Genomic DNA, 19,726 nt, shown 5'->3' with positions numbered 1-19,726 from the left:
ACTCGTCCATCTGGCCACGTCGCTCGCAAACAGGCAGCTGTGTTGAGTCTCACTGGCATGGCATGCAGGTTGGACTGCGAAGATGACGGACTGGCAGGCGTAGGCAAGCATTGCCGAGCCCAACGTCTGACCTCACGTTATTTTTGGGACCTCCCTCGCGTGGCAGACGCCTCGATGAGGTCACCACTTCATGCAGAACCTGACATCTCTCCAATGTGTTTTTTTGATGGCTTCTGTCCAGCACAGCTGAGGAGACGCAGCCCCTTGACCTTGTAGTCTTTGACCTGTGACACTCTTCTTTTTGTCTGTGGTGTTGAAGTGTGCAGTACCACCAGAGTGAATGTGGTCAAAGGAGATTGTTCTAGTGGTCATCTCAGGGTCCTGGGGGTGTTTGTGACATTCAGCTGCGTCTTGCCTGCTTTGTCTTAGCGTTTGCCTGTGTTTTTGTGCTTGGGTAGCAGTGAGTTGACCGCTCTATGCACTTGTGTGTGTGTGTGTGTGTGTGTGTGTGTGTGAGAGAGAGAGGGAGAGTGTGTTTTCTAGCCTCCCATTGTCCATTTTTCTCCCCTCTCCCCCACAGAGAAATTTCTGAATGCAGACCAGCTGTAGAGCACACTGCTGAGCACAAGAATGCTTATCTGTGTCTTTTGTGTCATTGTTAGCGTGTGTTTGCAATTTTTAGACTGAGACCATGTGAGTTTTTTGTTTTAATAGATGAGCCACAGCCTTGACCGCCCCATTCCTCTGTCCCCCACAGAGAAGCCCCTGAGTGCAGACCAGATGGAGCGCACCCTGCTAAAGGGTGTGTTCAGCGTGCGCAAGGGCAAGACGCAGCTGCACAAGTGGGCGGAGAGGCAGGTCATCCTGTGTGGCACCTGCCTCATCGTGGCCTCCGTCAAGGACAGCCTCACAGGGAAGATGCACATTCTGCCCCTGGTGGGGGGAAAGGTGAGGCGGGGTGGGGTCAGGATGTCAAGCTCAGGCGTGCTGTTTGTTTTCTAACACATGCTTTGCAGCCCCAGCTGGTGGACTCATGCTGCTTTGGGCTCTCTGGACTGAACTCCATATCGAGCTCATGTCCCCTAGTATGACCCAGAACTTGTAGTTGTACCATCCTGCCTCGTTTAGAACATGATTAACTTCGGTGAGTTTTTCACTTGTCCTTACATGCCCAGGTGGAGGAGGTGAAGAGGAGGATGCACTGTCTGATGTTCAGCTCTTCCGGACCTCAGGCTCAGACCTATTATGTCAACTTTGACACCCAGGCTGAATACTTGCGGTGGCATCGGCAGGCATCCAAAGTAAGTACAGCTCTGTTTTTCTGCGTGTGTGTGTGTGTGTGTGTGTGTGTGTGTGTGGGGGGAGACCTTCCTTCATGGACCATTTGTTTCCTGGACTGAGGGACTATTAATTCTGTAATTAGCACACACTTCACAGCGCAGCCCTCTCCCTTGGTCCTTCAGAGTACCAAAGCACTCCTCAGAAGCACACAATGTGACCAACGAGGAAAGAGGTGCGAAAAAATGAAAACCCAATTAGTCGGACATTTGTGCACCTGTGGCTCATGTGGTGGCATGTCTCGGGAGGCCTGTGGAAACGGCCCGCCGCTTTGGCACTCAGGCCACCGTGCCGATGATGTCATGTGGCTAGCTGTGGGCACTGGTGCAGTCAAAGAGAAACATGGGGGTTGGGAGACTTTTGATGCCAAGCTGGACACAATTGGGCTCTTGTGTGTCCCGCTCGAGAGTCCTTTGTGCCCACGACTGCCCTAGTGTGGAGGGTGGAGGTAGAGCCTTAAGCCCTAGCAGGTCGTTCCACATTTAGACAGACTGGGATGACACTGCTGATGAAGCACTCTGTCACAGGCCAGGTTTTTGAACCAGCTGGGCTTTGTGGCACAGTGGCACAGCGTGGCGCACCAATGCCTCAGAGCTCCTGGGTTCTGGACCTGGATGCAGGTTCGATTCAAGCTCAGTCTGTGTGATGTTTGCATGTCCCTCCTCTTGTTCTCATGGGTTTTCTCCCACACTCCCACTACATGCTTCGGGTGTATTGGTGCCTCAAAATTGACTATAGACTAGAGCACCGTGACTCAAACACATTTTCTGAGACCGCTCGTCCCAAGGGGTCACGGCGAACCGGAGCCTAACCCAGCAAGGCTGGAGGGGGAGGGGACACACCCGGGGAGGGGACACACCCAGGGTGGGATGCCAGTCCGTCACAAGGCACCCCAAACAGGAGTCGAACCCCAGACCCACCAGGACCCGGCCAAACCTGCTGCGCCACCGCGTCCCCTACACCGTGACTCTCCATTGCTAATTATTATTTACTACTAATGGATGGATTGAGGAGAAAACACTGATCTCTTTCCTTGAGGTTGTGTGCTCCCAAAGTTTTGGCAGTGATTTCTGTAACAGGTCTCAGATCTGTTAGCCTCATTATGGACTTCAGGACTTTTCTCTCCATCTTCAGGGATCCGAGCAGTCTTAGGTGTGTCTGTCATTTCAAATAGCAGAGTGGACAGTAGCACACATGGGATAGAATGACTTATTAATTTTTTCTGTTAACCCGCAGCTTGTGTTATGATCAAATTTGACCCGTTCACAACTTTTCTCTTTCATCAATATGGTTCCTGTTATCTGCCTCCCAGTAGGCTTCCTCCGCAGCAGGTACCCGAAGGCATGAAATTAAAATTGAATTTTTACGTGTTTTGTCTGCATTTTGTACATCTGTCTTGTGCGTGGTCAGATCTGGCTGCCTGTAGGGAATGAATGGATGAGACTGTAATAAAGAGCAAAGAGAATCAAATGCTAGATTCAGCAGTTCTCTCTCTCACACACACACACACGTGCGCTTGCGAGCGGTATCGTTTCTGATATATGAGGTCTATAGAACTCATAGAAGTAGGAATGAAGTTGGTTAAGAGGTTTAACACATTAGGGGATAATCTCCTACATAATTTTTATAAACAATTGAAACAGGCCGTCCAGTTTTGAAGGAAAACACTATCAATAGAGAACTTTCTCTGCTGCAGCGTAGGGGTCAATACAAATTAGTCATTGTTTCTCTTTGCACTATGTTCATAAGAAAGCGTACGGTGGATTTTGTCGTGTGCTTGCGTTGTGCTGCCGAGACGGTGCTGTGCTGTTGTCTTGGGTGCGCTAATGAGCTGCAGTCGAGGCACCTGCTTTGGCACCGCGGGCCACCAAGGTGAGCGCTGTTTGTCACCGCTGATAAAGGCAGCCTCAGCTGGCTGGAAAAGGTCCCACTTGCTGTGCTGAACAATGCAAGAAATCATTAATCAGAGACCCTCAATGGAAAACAACGGCACCACTGCGGGTGGGGTTGTGGGCCGGACGCCGGGGGGCCCTTTAGCCTGCTTGGAGCCCACGCAAAGTTCTGGGTAGATGGAGAGAGGCGGCTGCGCTGGTGCTCACCTCCTGTGGTTTGATCAAGGGCCTCTTTTGGAGCCAGGGCTGGTCCACCTCAGTTTTGTGCAGCTGTGGACCGCAGCCAGCTGCACCTGTGGGTCCAGTGCTCCCCCACAAGTGATCGAGAGTTGAAATATTAACCGGTTTGGCGACTTTGACCTCCTGGGAAGTGGACTCGAAGAATGTGAGTGTCTAACCACTGCCTTTCCCTCTGTGGTGCGCATTGCTCTGTTGGCCAGTGCCAGGGACGCCCAGGTTACCGCGTGTCAAAGAGCATTCTACGCTCGCGGCTTGATGTACGAGCTGTGCGCAGACTTCGCAAAAATACTTTGAGGGATTTTTAAGCCTCATCATGGTTTAAATTACATCACCACTAAAGATTTTCCATCTCGAAATGATTTTTGTTTTCATCTGAGCTCAGTCTTTGTCTAGAAAACTGGCCTTAAATGTTTTAAACTGAGCAATGAACAATTCTTTGTTATATTGATTTATTTTTGAGTGCTCTTACACCCTTACTGTATCCCCTGTGAAATGAAAGTATGTTCCTACTCTAAACCTCTTCATTTCTAGTATGTGATTTTTTTTTTTTTTTTTTTTTTTGTATTGCAGCAATTTGGTTGCAAGTACAGAGAATTTCCAACTACATGAGCATGTGTGTGTACACATGACCTCAGGTCACTTTCCTCTTTGTACAAGTGCATTTATGTGTGTCCTTGAGCTAAGCCCCATTTTCTAACTGTGTGTGTGCGCCACAGGTTGTGTCCCAGACCATCAGCCTGGTTGACTTGTCCTGCTATAGCCTGGAGGAGGTTCCCGAGTACCTGTTCTACAGCCAGGATGTTACACACCTCAACCTGCGACACAACTTCATGAAGATGGAGGGACCTGGAGGGCTGCAGCACCTCAACAGGTGACATGGAGGGCATTCTACCTGTATTCCAAATGGGGTTATGTGTTGCTCTCTACCAGTGGTTCATAAGGTTGCTGGGTACTACAGACTTTGTCACTGGTGTGTGACAGAGCTATGGTCCAGGTTAGAGCTTTCATGATGAATTTCACATATGCAGTGGGAGACGTTTATATGTGTATTTGCGCACTCTGATCATCTATTTGCCAGATTAAGACACGCATCCAAGCTGTGGGCTTAATTTACAACATTAAGGTTGCAATCATAATATGCTTATAATCACTTACCCGTTTATACATACTGGAGGAATTTAGGGTAAGTACCTTGCTCAAGGTACTACAGCCAGAGGTGGGGATCAAACCTGCGACCTTTGGGTCCAAAGGCAGTGGCTCTAACCACTATGCTACCTACCGCCCACACTAGACTGATTGCGGCACTCCCACCTAATGTTCCCGAAAAAGTGTGTGGAGTTTGCTTTGATGGTACATTCCCCATGGAGCCCTTTGAGTCAAAAATGTAGTGAGTGACATGGTGGGTCTCTCACAGCAGGTACGCAGGTCTCACTTCACTGAGCTATCAGGAGTTACAGACCCGAGGACTTATTGCAGAAAAACACAGGAAGAACTCGCAGGAGTTCAGGACACTACAACTGTGTCATGGTGACAAATCGGCTCCTTAATATCCCATGTAGGGAATGAAATAAGAAAGAGTTTTGGAACAAAGCTGCGATTAAGGACCGGAAGCCTGTTCTGCAAATAGGCCCGTGCTGAGGACTCTCTAAAAGGCTGGCAGCGTTAAACTGTAATCATTGCTTGCCAGCAAAAGCCTTTTATTGCCTTCTGTCCTCAAGTAAATAAAGAAGTTGATCATAGTGATGGTTTTGTGTGCATGTGTTAGTGTGTGTGTGCGTGTGTGCATACTATGAATAATACTTCATCTAAAAATAGCATCATAGCACATGATTTCATGTCCTCCTGGCCACTGGTGTGTTGAAATCACGAAAGGAGAGCTGCTCCTTTGTTTTGCAGTGTTTATAAAGGAAACGCAACCTTCTCCGGCTGTCCTCCTCAGCTCCTCACAACCGGGTTCCTTAACTGGGGCACGCTTACCTTCTTAATGGTCTTGGTTCTCCCTCATCTCCCTGCTGGACTGATGCACATTACCCATCCACAGCCCCATTCACCATGTTCTGCTTTAGTGTGTCACAGTGCGTGTTTTTATTCGAACAGTGCAGATAGGACTAATTTAGCTCTTTTGTGCTGCCCTTTTCCTCTCTCCTGGATGCATTCGAGAAGCGTTTCTATCCCGGGGCTGACTCACATCTCCACTGTTCAGTTCACTAAGCTTCAAGACCAGCTGGCTGAGGGCCCTTTTCCGGGTTTCTGTCTTTGCAGCCTGGTGTTTTGTGTATGCCAGGGTTTGAGTCCAGTGAACTCGGTGACTTTATGCTTTCTTTTTTTTTTTTTTTTTTTTTTTTAATTGGCAGACTTTTGTTAGCATCATTGACAGAATTTAAAAACTGTATGCTTTGTTGTTTGTAATGTTCGTTTTGCTTTTTTGTGTTCTATCCTGTATACACTTCCTGTCTCTGCACACCCCACACGCTTGACATGTCACTTTCTTTTCAGATTGGGTTTTTTTTTTTTTTTTTTTTTTAAAAAAAGAAAAAAAGAGGCATTCTGCTCCCTCCACTTTCCTCCAGTTTTTTGTTGCTGCAGTTCTGTCATCCACTCCATTAAATCGGTTCTCTGGTTCCTCTATAACTCTCTGTCTCTGTCTCTGTCTCTGTGGCTTGTCCATATATTTAGAAAGGCTCGGTCAGGGCCCGCGCAGAGCCTTGGTGCGGGGAGGATCTGGGAATTGTGGGGGTTCAAACATATGCTGCGACTCCCAGCGGCCATCTCCCATTGTGTGTCCAGAACACAGGACTGGGAGGGGAAGCACAAACACACAGGTTAACTAGACTGGCGCACCATAGAGTGCTCTCCCATGCAATTACACAGCCATTATCTCCTATTGCTTCCACTCAGCTTGCTCCGTTGTGACACGGCTGTGATTTTGACATGCACTTTGACAAGCGTTCGGTCACGGAAAATGCGAGACCCCCGACTTTCTCCTGCTTCAGAGCTCAAAGCGTTCCTGCATCTTCCGAGTTTACACTTGTACAAAGGCCAAAGTATATCTGGTGGCGCTGCTGAGGCCCTAAAGCCGTTTCCCCTCAAATGGCAGTGAATGGCACCTTGTGCCTGGGAAGGAACTGCCTTAGGTTCGGTACCAGTAGAAAGTGCTCATAAGGCCACCCTGGGCAGCACCTGTATGAGACCAGCTGGATAGAAGAGTAAAAGTAAAGGAACCTACAAGTGGACGGCACCTCTTAGGACTGCTGCAGAAGAGCTGGATGAACATGTCGGCTGCTTTCCTGCTCAGAATGATTCGGTTTATTTTTTATTGAGGAGACTGACTGTGGAATTGTCAGTGGGTGGCAGGAATGGCACTTGATGCTGCATGAGCCAGGAGTGTATATGAGACCGGGAGGAATCAGTTTAATCCACAACGTACTCAGCATTTCTGCTTAGTTTCTTACCATCTTATAGGGTCCAGACGTTTTAGCCATTGACTCTGTGCTGTTACCTGGTTAAATAAAGGTGCAAATGATTTAAATTTCATACTAAAAACTGTTTTCTGAAGTATAAGAATTTGAAAATGCACTCTTCATGTTAATGCCTTAAATTTAATGAAATTGTTTGTTTGTGCCAGATTTTCACAGCTGAAGAGCTTGAATCTTTCCCACAACCGCCTGGGCGTCTTTCCAGAGTCCATATGCGAGATCCTTTCCCTGACTGAGCTCAACCTCTCCTGCAACGGCCTCCGAGCAGTTCCCACCCAGATCGGCAACCTGGAGAGGTGGGCAAGACCCAGACAGCGGGGCTGAAGATGCCCCTGCCAAGGGAGGCGCATAAGTACAGTCACATAGCATCTAGAGGCAGCCTGAGGACAAATTCTTTCCCATATTAAGACACCCCCTCTACCCAGCTACACAGAAGGCACCAGTTTTAGTCCTTCTGGGTAATTAACCTGACTGCTAGAAAACAGTTATGTCTTTCTGGAAGCTTACTTTCCCCTGTAAACTGCTGCACATGTAAGTGGCTAGTTAATCATTAATGATTTTTTTGATGTTTTTCAATTTCAGTAAGTATTGATTACGGAAGCCAGGGTTTTCTTATTGGCATCTGTACTTTGACTGTGGTCTTTCACAATGCCTGCTGGCAACTTGAAGACATTTCCAGTGCACGCTTCTTTTCACAGATGCACAAGACCACACAAGCATTTTAGGATTCTTTGCTTGTTGGGCAGTTGTTTCTTTGTTGAACTGATGAAATGCTTTTAGTTAGTCAGACATTGTGGTTATGCAGCTGTATTAATAGAGCTGTTGGTGCTCTCAGCCCACTTAGTGCAGTGAGACAATTAAAGCTGGAGGACTATTGCACTTGTTTTGGTAAGCAGTGCACTCTCATGATTTACAGAAGTAGCAAGAAGTTAGTGGGAGGATTGGGGGCTTGCGGTAGCAAGAATGTGTTTGTTTCTGGATTCTTTCTGACTAATATCTGAGTATTTGATGCTCCAGCCTCTGGGTGTTTGTTGGGTGTCCCCACCATCTGACCTGTGTCACACCCTCAACCAGTCTGCAGACGCTGTCCCTGGATGGAAACCACCTGGACTCTCTGCCCGAGGAGTTGGGTGGCCTATCACAGCTCTGCAGCCTGGGCCTTTCCTTCAACAACTTTACTACCGTGCCTGCTGTCCTGGAGAAGCTGACTGGCGTTGACCGGTTGGCCATGGCAGGCAACAGGGTGGAGACGCTGGAACTGGGCAGCCTAGCGCGCATGGGCCACCTGAAGAGCATCGACTTGCGGTAACACACACACACACACACACGTCCTCCACCATAGCTGACCTCCACTGCATCTCCATTGGAAAACACCCATCCATCACCTCGGGCTGAATCGATGCTTGTTGGAAGTGTAAGAGTAGCCCCACTCCCAGGAGGTAGAGGAGAGGGCTGAATGGAGGATTGGGCTGATGGAGGCCTGACAGGACCTCCTCCTGGGCTGTCCCCGGCTCCCTGAAGCAGTGTCATTTTTCCCCTGCCTGCTGTCCCGTGACCTGTATTGTCATCTCATTTACCATCACTCTGAATCATCCTCCGACAAGGGCGTTTCTTTCACAGCTGCTCTTTCCCCCCCAACAGAGGTGTGCTGCCATTGCAGTTTTTCATCCCGCACTTCAGCTGTATAGCAGTACAGTAAATTTGTGATCTCTAAGCTATATGTGGCAGGGACACGGGAAACAGACAGTGTGTGGGGGTAGTTTACATGTGACAAACTGAAAGCCTAGGGAGACCGATGGGGTTTACACTGGCAGCCACCTGTCACAGAGAAAAGCTTCCCTCTGACAGTCTAGCAGAGAGCTTCAAGAGTTGCAATGACATGACCTTACTTTCTGGTCATGTGAAGCATGCCTATGGGGGTGCCTGGACAGCAGGAGAAACATTTTCTTCTCTAGTTCTCCTCCGATGTACTCTAAGGGACACCTTGATGGTATATTATCATGGATTTTCTCCTCAAACCCAAAAAAGTTTATAGGAAGTTGTTCAAGCCCCACCCCCAAATATATGGTGTCATTTAAAAGTCTCAGATGTCCCCTATATGGCGCATTAGGACTCAGCATTATGGCATGTGCATTTTGGGAGATGCTTAAAAATGCATCCTCTAGAGTAGACAAAAGTCAATGACTAAGTGTTGGGAGGTTTTGGCAGGTGTGGTTTATCCACAGCCATGTAGTGTCCTCAGCACTGTAACCACACTCTCTCTCATCAGCTGGGTTAGTGGCCAGTGTGGTGACACCCTGCCGTCCTGTCTGTCTCCCCAGACTGAACGGACTGCACATGTTGCAAAGCGGCAGCCCTGATGTGCTAAAGCTCATCACACACATGGATGTGAGAGACAACCACCTGACCTCGCTAGACCTGTCTTCTGCCTGCAATCTGGAGACGCTGAACTGCCAGCACAACCATCTGGGGGCACTCACCCTGAGTGGGTTCGCCCTACGTGCGCTCTACGCCAGCGGCAACCGTGAGTCCAGGAACACAGGCCTCTTAAATACCTCAGTGTCATCTTTTGCAGTTTTTACTTGCTAACTCTACTATACTTGGTTAGCTACCATGATTTTGCTGTAGAGTACAGTTCCACATGTTTACTCATGTTTTATTCATATTGCATTCTGTTTTTCCTGAAGCAATTAGTTCTTTCCACCCAGGTGTAATAGCAAGGCCTTCTCCTGCCTTTTACTGAGATCTCTAACTTGCAAGCAGCTCACTCTAGTACAGTAATTGCAGCATTTTCCATGTATGTATGTCATTTAATGTGTTTTTTGTTTATTTTGAGTGATGGGACCTGTTGATGCTCCTGTCATCCACAGGCCTTAGCACAGTAAATATCTACCCTGTTCCTAATCAGCTGACCCACCTGGATTTATCACGGTGAGGACTTTAGTTGGTGTGTTTCTTAATTTTTCGACTTCATCGGCAACGTTAATAACAAAAAACCTTTCTGCATTGCACTTATTTGAATAACATGTATGATGTGTACGAAGAAATGATTCAGAATTGGAATCACGATGCACAGATTCCCTCTGTAACAGCTGACTGTTCCATGTCACTGACAGGAACAGCCTGGAGTACCTGCCAGACTGGGTGTGTGACACCCGGAAAATCGAGGTGCTGGACATCACGCACAACCTCCTGTCCGAGTTGCCTGGCAGGTGAGCATCTCGCTAGGGTTTGAACAGATTTCGTACGGCTTTTCACGCTGCTCACTCTCAAATTCAGATCCAGCTCTCAAAGTTCTCTGTGCTGTTCCCAAGGAGAAACTCAGCCAGAAACTTCTCATAACCCTTTAATCTGTGAAAACAAATGTGACTGATATCCTTCCCTGTAACCAGCTCCATAACTTATTAGTCCATTAAATTACATAATTACTGTCTTGACACTTAGCAGTGATTTGTTTTATAGAGTGTTAATTTGCTGTATCAATAGAACAGTTCAAGTCCTGTCCAAGTGGAAATATCCTGAAATAACTACTGAGGGCTCACAGACAGAGGCTCTTGGCATATTGTGGAGGATCGGGCAGAAATCAAAGGCTGTCTTTGTGCAGTCTCTCTGATCACAAGTGTTCAAACATTCATGATGGGTGATGAAACCACACTTACGCCAAAGCTCTTACGCTCCTTGTTTGACATCTAAACTATCGCATTTTAAGAGGCCCTCGTTTTTCCACATTAGACACCAGCACTTTGCATAATTTCTACGACAGCTATGCGGTTATGTGGATCTATGTTCTTGTGCCCCCGTGTTTGTCTAAATGTTTTGAGCTGTAAAGGTGGAGCACTTGAGAAAGAGCCTTGATGGACTGCTTGACTCTGAAGTTTTTCTGCCCTTGATCTACTGATGATGGAGTGCACAGCAGATCGTGACTGCTTTCTGTCTTTTGCACCGTCTCCGTCCCGACCTGTCCCCCCATCTTTCCCAGACTCCTCAGTAGTCTGAGCTTGAGGAAGCTCCTTGCGGGCAACAATCAACTGTGTCGACTGCCGGATCTTCTGGACCACATCCCCCTCGAGGCGCTCGACCTCCAGCACAACAAGCTGAGCGAGCTCCCAGAGAACTTCTTCTACAAAGCCTTAAAGTAGGTCACTAACCTATCCCCCTCCCTTGGCTCTTGCCCTCGGGTGGGCTTTGCAGCCAGTGGCAAATGCTCTGTCTATGTAGTGAAGTCACACTCTGCTCACAGGGTCTAATCTACTACATTCCACTTCTGCTTTAACACTTTTCATCATTACATCTCTTCATGACTCCTAAAGCTTCACCCGTCAGCTTAAACAGGTTAGCCTAGTAGTTATGTACTTGGTCTGAGGACAGAAGGTTGTGGGCCTGGTTTCCAAAAATTACTTGGCATGATTACTGACACTGAATTGCTTCTGTGAAATGTTTGTTTATTTTTATGAAGTATTCTTCTCAACAGAGTGACACGGTGCTGAGCAACTGAGCACATACAGAAGTGATGAAAGGAAACAAAGAGGATGGTTTGCTATCAGTCCATAAGTAAGCCAACTTGCAACTGAGGCAAGGAAAACAGAAAAAGCTAGAGGTCACAGTACCAGTGGCTGCCAACCCCTCCTGGGCATTCAGATGTGTTTCAGTGGTCTGTTGTGTGGTGGAACAGAATTCACTAGATTATGACCTCTTCTTTCTCTTTTATTGGTCTGTTGTCTGACCAGCGTCACCTGGCAGGAGCACGTATAGTTAAGACCAATTCATATAGTGGATGCAGAAATTGTCAGCAGCGATAGAAGTGGTAATTCAGTCATCATCCTGTAGAAATGACTGAAAGTGTAAAATTTGTTAAAGAACTGAAGTTAATTTTTTGCTAAATAAATGAACCAACATAAAATGCAGTCAAAATAACATGACATAAACAACGGTTGGAAAAAGAGCTCCATTGAGATCCATTGTCTGAGGCACTGGGTCTGGAGAAAGCTGTGTGGCAGGTAGGTTTTGGAGTGATGCGCTGTGTCCTGTGAGTTGCAGTTGCTCTGGAGAGGCAGTGTTACGACAATGTGTTTGCTGGGCTGCAGGCAGAGCCTCTTGGGCCATGGCTAAGGTCGGGCCCTAGCACAGTGCAGGTGCCCCAGCAGTTTGTGTTGCGCTTCTAAACCTAATTCGCCAACACCTGGTGGACACACTCCCTACTGCAGGCTCCTGTTCCATCTCTGAGAAATCACTGCTAGACCACGAGCCAGAAGGGTCGCTCATACAGATGTCTGGAGTACCACAGTCCCCCAGTCCCTTCTCCCAGCTCTGTAATGGTACTGTTTCTACCTAGCTTTATTTTTTTCCCCCATTATGTTTTGCTGTCAGCAGAATAGTTATGGAAATGAACTTTTATAGCCTGAAGGTTGCTGGTTTGAACCTCACTAATGCTGCAGTATCCTTGAAAAAACTCAGTTTGATTCCTGCTCCCCCGGACTGATACAGAGCGGAAGAAAGTGCATCTTTCAGCAACTGAGCTTATAGAGAGCTTATTTTTCCCATTAAATAAAGGCAAACATTATTGAAATAGGCTGATGTGACATAATCAAACAGTTAAAAATCTGAATGGGTCTCGGTGCTTTTAATTTTTTGCTGGGGGCTTTATATTCTGTTTGGTCAGATTTTAAAAGTGCTTGTGATGAATAGAGGAAACATAAAAGTTCAGTTCAGCACTTCAAATATTGGTAAATTATTTGCCCCTTTTGACTCATTCATTTGTGCTTTTGTACCGCATAGAAAATTTGTGATAATATTCTTTAATGATTAACTTGTCACCTTATCACGTTATACACTAGTGCTGATAATGTCCTAATAAATACACCTTTGTATGTAAATGTTGTCAAGGTACTTGGGAATGTTCAGTGCCCTGTTACAGGAATTGTAGAAACTGCAGTCTTATCTGGCCGTTCTCGCTTTCGCTTGAACTCTTCCCCTTTCGCGCAGTCTGAGATACCTGAACTTGTCGGCCAACTCCTTGGAGACTATTCCTCCCAGCAGTCCGTCAGAGGAGAGCCTCAGCACCCTACAGGAACTGTACCTCACTAGCAACAACCTGAGTGAGCACTGCGCCGCCCTGCTGGTGGGACACCAGAACCTGCGTGTGCTGCACATGGCTTACAACCAGCTGCTCTCCTTCCCTGCCAGGTATCACCTTCCTCTTCTCCTTCTTTACAGCCATAGTAATGGCAGTCAGAGACGTCAAATTGATTAAACTACTTCAGCAAGATCAGGCAACTGGTGTTCCGGTGGTAATCATAAATACTGCTTTCTCAGTGACTTGTGTTGGAAACAATGATGCACCACCTGTTTTCATTTATTAATAATCTTTAGCCCAGTTACATGTTTGCTGAGTTTCCTGTGAAAATAACTGTCACCTGGTGTACCGAGCAATAAGTTTAAATAAATAAGCAAATAAGATGTAACTAGGAGATACATAGCAGCACAGTGGTGCAGCGGGTTAGGCTGGCGTCTCGCAGCTCCTAAGCTACTCATTCTAACGTAGACTGAAATCCAGCACAGGGTGAGCTGTGTTTGCATGTCCTCCCAGTATTTTCAACCCAAAGATATGCAGAAGGAGGCAATGGTAAACCATTTCTGCCTCAATCAGCACCCCCTTGTGGTCTCTTGTCATAGCAAGCTGAGTAAGCTGGAGCTCCTGGAGGAGCTGAACCTTAGTGGAAACAACCTGAAGACCATACCATCCACTGTGTCTAGCTGCAAGAGGCTTCACACCCTCATTGCTCACTCCAACCACATCACCGTGTTTCCCGAGATTCTGGGGCTGCCAGAGATCAAGGTTGGCTCTGCTGCGTGTGTGTTTATCTGTCTACGGTCGCGTGCGCACATCTCATTTGTCGCTCACAGCCCCATCCCTCCCTGCAGCTCGTGGACCTCAGCTGTAATGAGCTGACTGAGATCCTGCTTCCAGACTCCCTTCCCCCGACCCTGCAGGAGCTGGACCTGACGGGCAACAGCAGCCTCATCCTTGAGCACAAGACCCTCAACCTTTTCAGGTTATTGTGATGGACCACCTGCCTCTACTTTGCCCTGGGGACACTGAGTGGGGTGGATGTCAAAATTGTGCCATCTGAATCATCTTTCGGCTACCAGCAATCACTTGTTCAGCGCAGGGTCGTGGTAGTCTAGGGGGTGAAACAGCGTATGCCCTGTATTGTACAGCAATCACACATACACTCACTCACGCACACTAAGGGCAGTTTAGAGTGACCAGGTCTCCTAAAATACATGTCTTTGGCCTGTGGGATGAACTCAGAACACCTGGAGAAACCCACATGAAGACCATGAAAACTCCAAGCAGGCTGAGCTGGATTCGAACCCAGTTTGAATTATCATAATGGGAATGTAGATTGGTAGTATCTAAAGAAAGGTAGTTTTGTTCTTCACGGGAGTTGTCTGGTGGTGGAACAAAAATCACTAGTTTATGACCTTTTTCCTTCTCTCTTATTGGTCTGCTGTCTGTCCCCTGACTGTGACATCATCTCCCCTCGCAGTCACATTACCACCCTTAAACTGGACCAGAAGCCAGTGGTGAGCGCTGGAGATTCCCTCAGCTCCTCCAGTCTCTGGAGCCATGGCTATGCCGAGATGAGCGGCCAGAGGAACAAGTGAGGGTCGGGGTTTGACCATTGTGGGAGGGATGTCTTTGAAAGGGCAGCAGCTAATCTGTGTCGTGATGCACAAAACTTCCTATCAGTGTCAGACACCAGTGGTCTCTAATAAACGCTATCTTGCTTTGGTGTTCTGGGTAGGTTCGAGACCTCTGTGGTGTGGGTTTCTAATTAGACTACTCCCTGGGGTTGGCACGGTTCAAGGTGTGTATGTCTGTGTGTGCGTAGGTTTTCTTGCCCTTCAATAATCCCTGTACTACTTGGTTTCTACTGGAAACAGGCTGTGCGTGTCAGTCCTGGCAGTGGACCATTTCGGGGGCAGCATGGAGGCAGCCTACGGCATCTTTGACGGGGACCGCAACGAGGAGGTTCCCCGTCTGCTGCAGTGCACCATGGGAGATGTGCTGTCGGAGGAGATCCAGCACTCCAGTGTGGACACTGTGTACATGTGCAACACCTTCCTCACATCCCATCGGTACGGTGCATCTTAAGTAAATTAAGGTGCTAATTAAGTAAATTTAGTGTAATGGAAGAAGTTTGAAAGTCTGTCCTCAGATTCTCCTTCCCTCCTTTCCCCTGTGTGGTGCAGGAAGCTGGGCATGGCTGGGCAGAAACTGGGCGCCTCAGCACTTCTTTGCTACATCCACCATGAGGCCGCTGCCACGGACCAGAGCGGCTACTTCAGCCTTACCCTGGCCAACGTGGGCACCTGCCAAGCTGTGCTGTGTCGGGATGGACAGCCGCTGCCCCTTTCCAAAGTGTTCAGCCTGGAGCAGTGCACAGAGGAGACAGAGCGTGTCAAACAGGGCAAGGCCATTGTTACAGAGGTACCAGTCTTGCCCCACTGCTGATCTCCTTGAGTGTGAGACTGAGTCAGTGTGTGTTGAAATTAGGGGTCAAGTGCAGGATGCACCATTCTCGTCTCTAAAACTTACTGGCTTGTGTTTCAGGACAACAAGGTGAGCGGCGTGACCTGCTGTTCGCGTCTGCTGGGCTGCTCATACCTCTTCGCCTGGGTGCTGCCGAAACCGTGGGTGCGTACAGAGCCTCTCTGTGCCCAGGATGAGTTTCTGATAATGGGCAACCGGGCGCTTTTTGAGAAGGTGTCCTACCAGGAGGCAGTGACTACTGTCTTGGCGGTGCGGGACCCCCGGGCTGCTGCTAAGAAGCTGTGCACGCTGGCTCAGAGTTATGGCTGTCGGGACAATGTGGGGGCGGTGGTGGTGGCGCTACATGTCGCTGAGGACAGCTGTACTTGCGAGCCACCCCTCGCCGCTGGGGAGGGCAAACCCGGCACAGTGGGGACAGTCCTCCCAGTGGCTGTGACCCTTGGGGAGCCAGCCACACCTTCCTCCAGCAGTGGCATCGCCTCAGAATTCAGCAGTGAAATTTCAGCCTCGGAAGTGGGCAGCGAAGCAGGTTCCACAGCCTCTGATGAACACCCGTCTTCCGGCCCGGCCTCCCGGCCCGACAGGCGCTGTAGCCTGCACCCGGCCGCCACGCTCTGTGGCATCGGAGGTGGCGGTCCTGCAGTCACCCACCCTGCACTGTTCCAGCGCCAGCCATCCAGCGCCACCTTCTCCAGCAACCAGTCGGATAACGGGCTGGACAGTGATGATGAGGTGCCCCTGGAGGGTGTCATTTCTAACGGAAGCAAGCTAGAGGTGGAGGTGGACATCCACTGCTGTGCGTTCCAGATCCGCTCGGGGAGTCGGGAGGGCCCTGATGATCAGGGGCCCACTCATGATCGAGGCTCCAGTTTCTCCAATGGGGGTTTTGGCGAGAAGCTGCGGCTTCAAAACAACGTGGTAGTTTCGGCCACCAACGGATGCCTGCTGGCCGTGTGCGGGAGGGAGATCTCAGACCTCAAGAAGTCCCCCTCGACCTCCAGCCTCTTCGGTAAGAAGCTCTCAAATGGCTCTGTGGTGGCGCTGGAGGACAGTCACAACCTCATTGAAGTGGCCCTGGAGGCCCCCAAAAAGAAGTCAGGCTACTTCTCAGCACCTGCCCAGCAGGACCCCGAGGACCAGCTGGTGGTGCCGGCGAGCCTCGAGCAGGACGTGTGGGAGCAGCTCAGGGCTCAAAACGCCATTGTTCCCGGACCCCCGCCTACATCCTCCTCGCCCACCTCCTCGGCCAGAGACACTGAATTGGAGAACCCCCAGCCTTCCCAGTTGCCTCAGCGGGATCTGGTGCCGCCCTCTGCCCTCCAGCAGGAAGTCTACGATACCGCGCTGTAGATGATACCACAGCACAGAGCTGCACTGCGGCATTGTGGGTGACCCTGTGCTCGGGGTGGGACGTGAGATCTGTGGGTTGTTGCAGGAATGCTTTTGTCTGGTGTTTTTAAAGGGGCTCATAGTATGTGGGGTCCATGTGACGCTTCATGCCTGGTAAATTGAACCCTCTGGTGGTTACAGTGCCCCTAAGGCCATGAATTCAACAAACCAAGGAGAAGCACTAAGGAGCAAGAAGCCGATATGGACGAGGCCAAAACACATGCCTGAAAGTGGAATACCTCATTCGTGTGGCATTGCAAAAAGTGTCTGCAACATGTCCCTTTATGTATATGGTTGCGTGGCTTTTGTCTTTTTTTATTATTATTTTTATTTTTTTTTAATTGCACAGACCTCCTGTTCAGAAGAACCTGCAGGCATGTTGGTGTAAGTTTGAAGTCATGGAACAGAACAGGTTTAAAGTAGAACCGTTTCTAAAGTGCCTACTGTAGACAGTACCAGGTGGGGACAGTCCTAGAGGACTCCTGCATCCTGGTGCTTCTGTTGGACTGTCAAGGTGTGTGACAGTCTGGTGGCAGCCTGTGTGTCCCACAGCTCCAGGTCTCATAGCTGTGCTCCACTGTGGATGAAGGCAGACCTTGGCTTGTTTGCCTGAGCCTAGTAGCCACCAGTTGACTGGTTTTTCATTTTTGAAGCGTGCAATAGTTTGCTGAATATGTCTGAGAGAAGAATGCACTTAAAACCTAATTTCTAAAGTTTCTACATTTCTGTAAAGAGAAACTGCACTCCTGATATGCGACCGCTCTGTGAGGGACGTCTGCTGGAGCAGTTACAGTGCGACCTAACGGTCGGTGCAAACCTGGAGCCTGCAAGGCCTGCAGTGGAATTGTGGATTGTTCTCCGGTCACGGCCCGGTTAGCCATGGTGTGCGGGGACACCTCGCTCGCATTCTGTCAAACTCGCAGCCCTCGCCACTGATGTTAAATTATGCATTCCAAATGACTTGTTTTATTTGCAGACCTGTTTAATCCAGCAGTGTGTTGCCACTGCAACTCTGAGGACCAAGCGAGGCAATGGGGGGTCTAAGAGTAAAAAGTACCGTTAGTCCGTAAACTGTATTTGAACCTTACTGTGCTGAACATAACTGACCTGTATGGTCCTGACAGTTCTCAATGCACACTGTACTCAGCTTGTACAATGTTCACCATACTTGGAATGCCAGTAGCCAGAGAGTGTTTATTTCAGCATCGTGATGGTGTGTTTGTGATGAAAAGCAAGGTGGATGTGCTTCCTGCACTGTTCATATCTCCAAGCAGGCCAGGCCGTAGCGGAGTCTCTGAAAGAAGCATCGAAGGACGAGGCCGCTGACTTGTTTAGAGCTCGACAGACCGGGCTGTGTACTGCGGTACCACTGGCAGTAGCGCGTATGTGTAGGGCCATGCCAGTCCCAGTGTGAAAATTACTGTGTTACTCCTTCTGTGACTTCTTTCACATGCCGTTCAGCGTTGCTCCTTTGTGCTGGTACATGAGCAGGTGACCCTTGGGTGACATCGGTACTGAGAGCATAACCAAGAACAACATTTATGCTGAAATGAAGCGTTGCGATCAAGCTGAAAGAGAGCATTACACTTAGAGAAAAAATCCACATCACACAAATCACAGATAATAAAAAGTATTCAACTGGATGTGTATTATGCATTCTGACATTAGAGAGAAGATATTATCTATGTAATTGTAGAAATTGTACGTATGGTACCGACAAAACAGCTTTAACCGTGCTGTATGCTTACTGGCTAAGACCTGTTCTCTGTTTTCATTTGTTTTAATTTATTTTTTTTTTCAGCAAGGAAAGGGAGCGTGTGGAGCAACATTCATAACAAAGGAGGAGAGGTGCTATGAGACATTATCAATCATACTGTTGTTGTTATGCACTTTATTAGCCTGTCAGTTATGCATATCTGGTACTTAGTTCACGCATGCTCGTAATGATTGTGAGAGTAATGATTGTGGTGAGATTGATGGATGCAGGAGAGGACATAGAGACAGATTGAGTTATGGGTCATAGCGCCCCCTGGAGGCAGAGTCATGACCTGCAGCCCATTGATTCCCCCTGTCTTGGTGCCTGCAGCGCTTCTTCTCCAGCACATAACCGCACACGCTTTTGCTATATCGCAAATTGCTCACTATCATTCCTTGTACTTTAGTTGACCGGGGTGCCGAGACCTGTTGGATGTGGTGTTGCGAAGCAACCATTGCTGAGAGTGTGTCGAGCCATGTGCGACTCACCTGGGCTGTACAAGGAGCTCCGGACAGGTGTTTGTAGCAGGTGCCCTGTCCTCATCATGGCCCTGATTCAGCCGAAGCCCGCACGATGGGCGCATGAGTGTGACAACACTGAAAACCCAGGCATTTTCACATTATGTATGGTGACATGGGTGAGAAGCAGGTTGGTATATGATAGGATGGGGATTCTGTGATTATTTCTTTGTTTGCAAGCTAAATTGTGTTAGTAATGTGCGTGCGTGCGTGCGTGCGTGCACATGTCTGCCTGCAGGCCTGTGTGCATGTTTTTAAAAAAAAAAAAAGTGATCTCATATGGGTGTTGTCCCTCTAGTCTCTTACTGCCTGGCAGGGGGCCAGAAGCTCCCAGCATCCCCTGCTCTCTGTGCCATATGCAGCATACCTCACATTCCTGTATCCTGCACTGATAGCACTCCTCTCACCGCCCCAATGTATTTTAGCAGGAAGTTGCACTGGATTCCATGTAATAAATGGGGCATTATTGAAGAAGGATGGCTGTTGGTCTGTTCTCAGTTCAAATTTCGAAATGTGTCCCCGGTGTGCCAAAAACTGCCCACTTATTAGAGGCCGCCTGC

The 19,726-nt window shown here is 48.6% G+C and overlaps 1 protein-coding gene across 1 annotated transcript in view; it reads left to right on the top strand.

Annotated features, from left to right (window-relative positions):
• The window catches only part of phlpp2 (PH domain and leucine rich repeat protein phosphatase 2), a 33,943-nt gene extending 14,563 nt beyond the window's left edge, over positions 1-19,380 (top strand). The window contains exons 4-19 of the mRNA XM_029256311.1: positions 758-948; positions 1,176-1,301; positions 4,187-4,341; positions 7,096-7,242; positions 8,021-8,251; positions 9,268-9,470; positions 9,817-9,877; positions 10,063-10,158; positions 10,926-11,081; positions 12,929-13,129; positions 13,619-13,781; positions 13,868-13,998; positions 14,497-14,610; positions 14,894-15,088; positions 15,203-15,440; positions 15,564-19,380. Of these exons, the coding sequence (XP_029112144.1) occupies positions 758-948; positions 1,176-1,301; positions 4,187-4,341; positions 7,096-7,242; positions 8,021-8,251; positions 9,268-9,470; positions 9,817-9,877; positions 10,063-10,158; positions 10,926-11,081; positions 12,929-13,129; positions 13,619-13,781; positions 13,868-13,998; positions 14,497-14,610; positions 14,894-15,088; positions 15,203-15,440; positions 15,564-16,853 (3,698 nt within the window). The 3' untranslated portion in view covers positions 16,854-19,380. The remainder of the gene's footprint in view (positions 1-757; positions 949-1,175; positions 1,302-4,186; positions 4,342-7,095; positions 7,243-8,020; positions 8,252-9,267; positions 9,471-9,816; positions 9,878-10,062; positions 10,159-10,925; positions 11,082-12,928; positions 13,130-13,618; positions 13,782-13,867; positions 13,999-14,496; positions 14,611-14,893; positions 15,089-15,202; positions 15,441-15,563) is intronic.
• Positions 19,381-19,726: the final 346 nt, after the last annotated feature.

Source organism: Scleropages formosus, chromosome 11 (assembly GCF_900964775.1).
Source record: "Scleropages formosus chromosome 11, fSclFor1.1, whole genome shotgun sequence".
Lineage (NCBI taxonomy): Eukaryota > Metazoa > Chordata > Actinopteri > Osteoglossiformes > Osteoglossidae > Scleropages > Scleropages formosus.
Note: the sequence above shows the minus strand (reverse complement) of the source record. Positions and strands in the feature narration are given on the sequence as shown.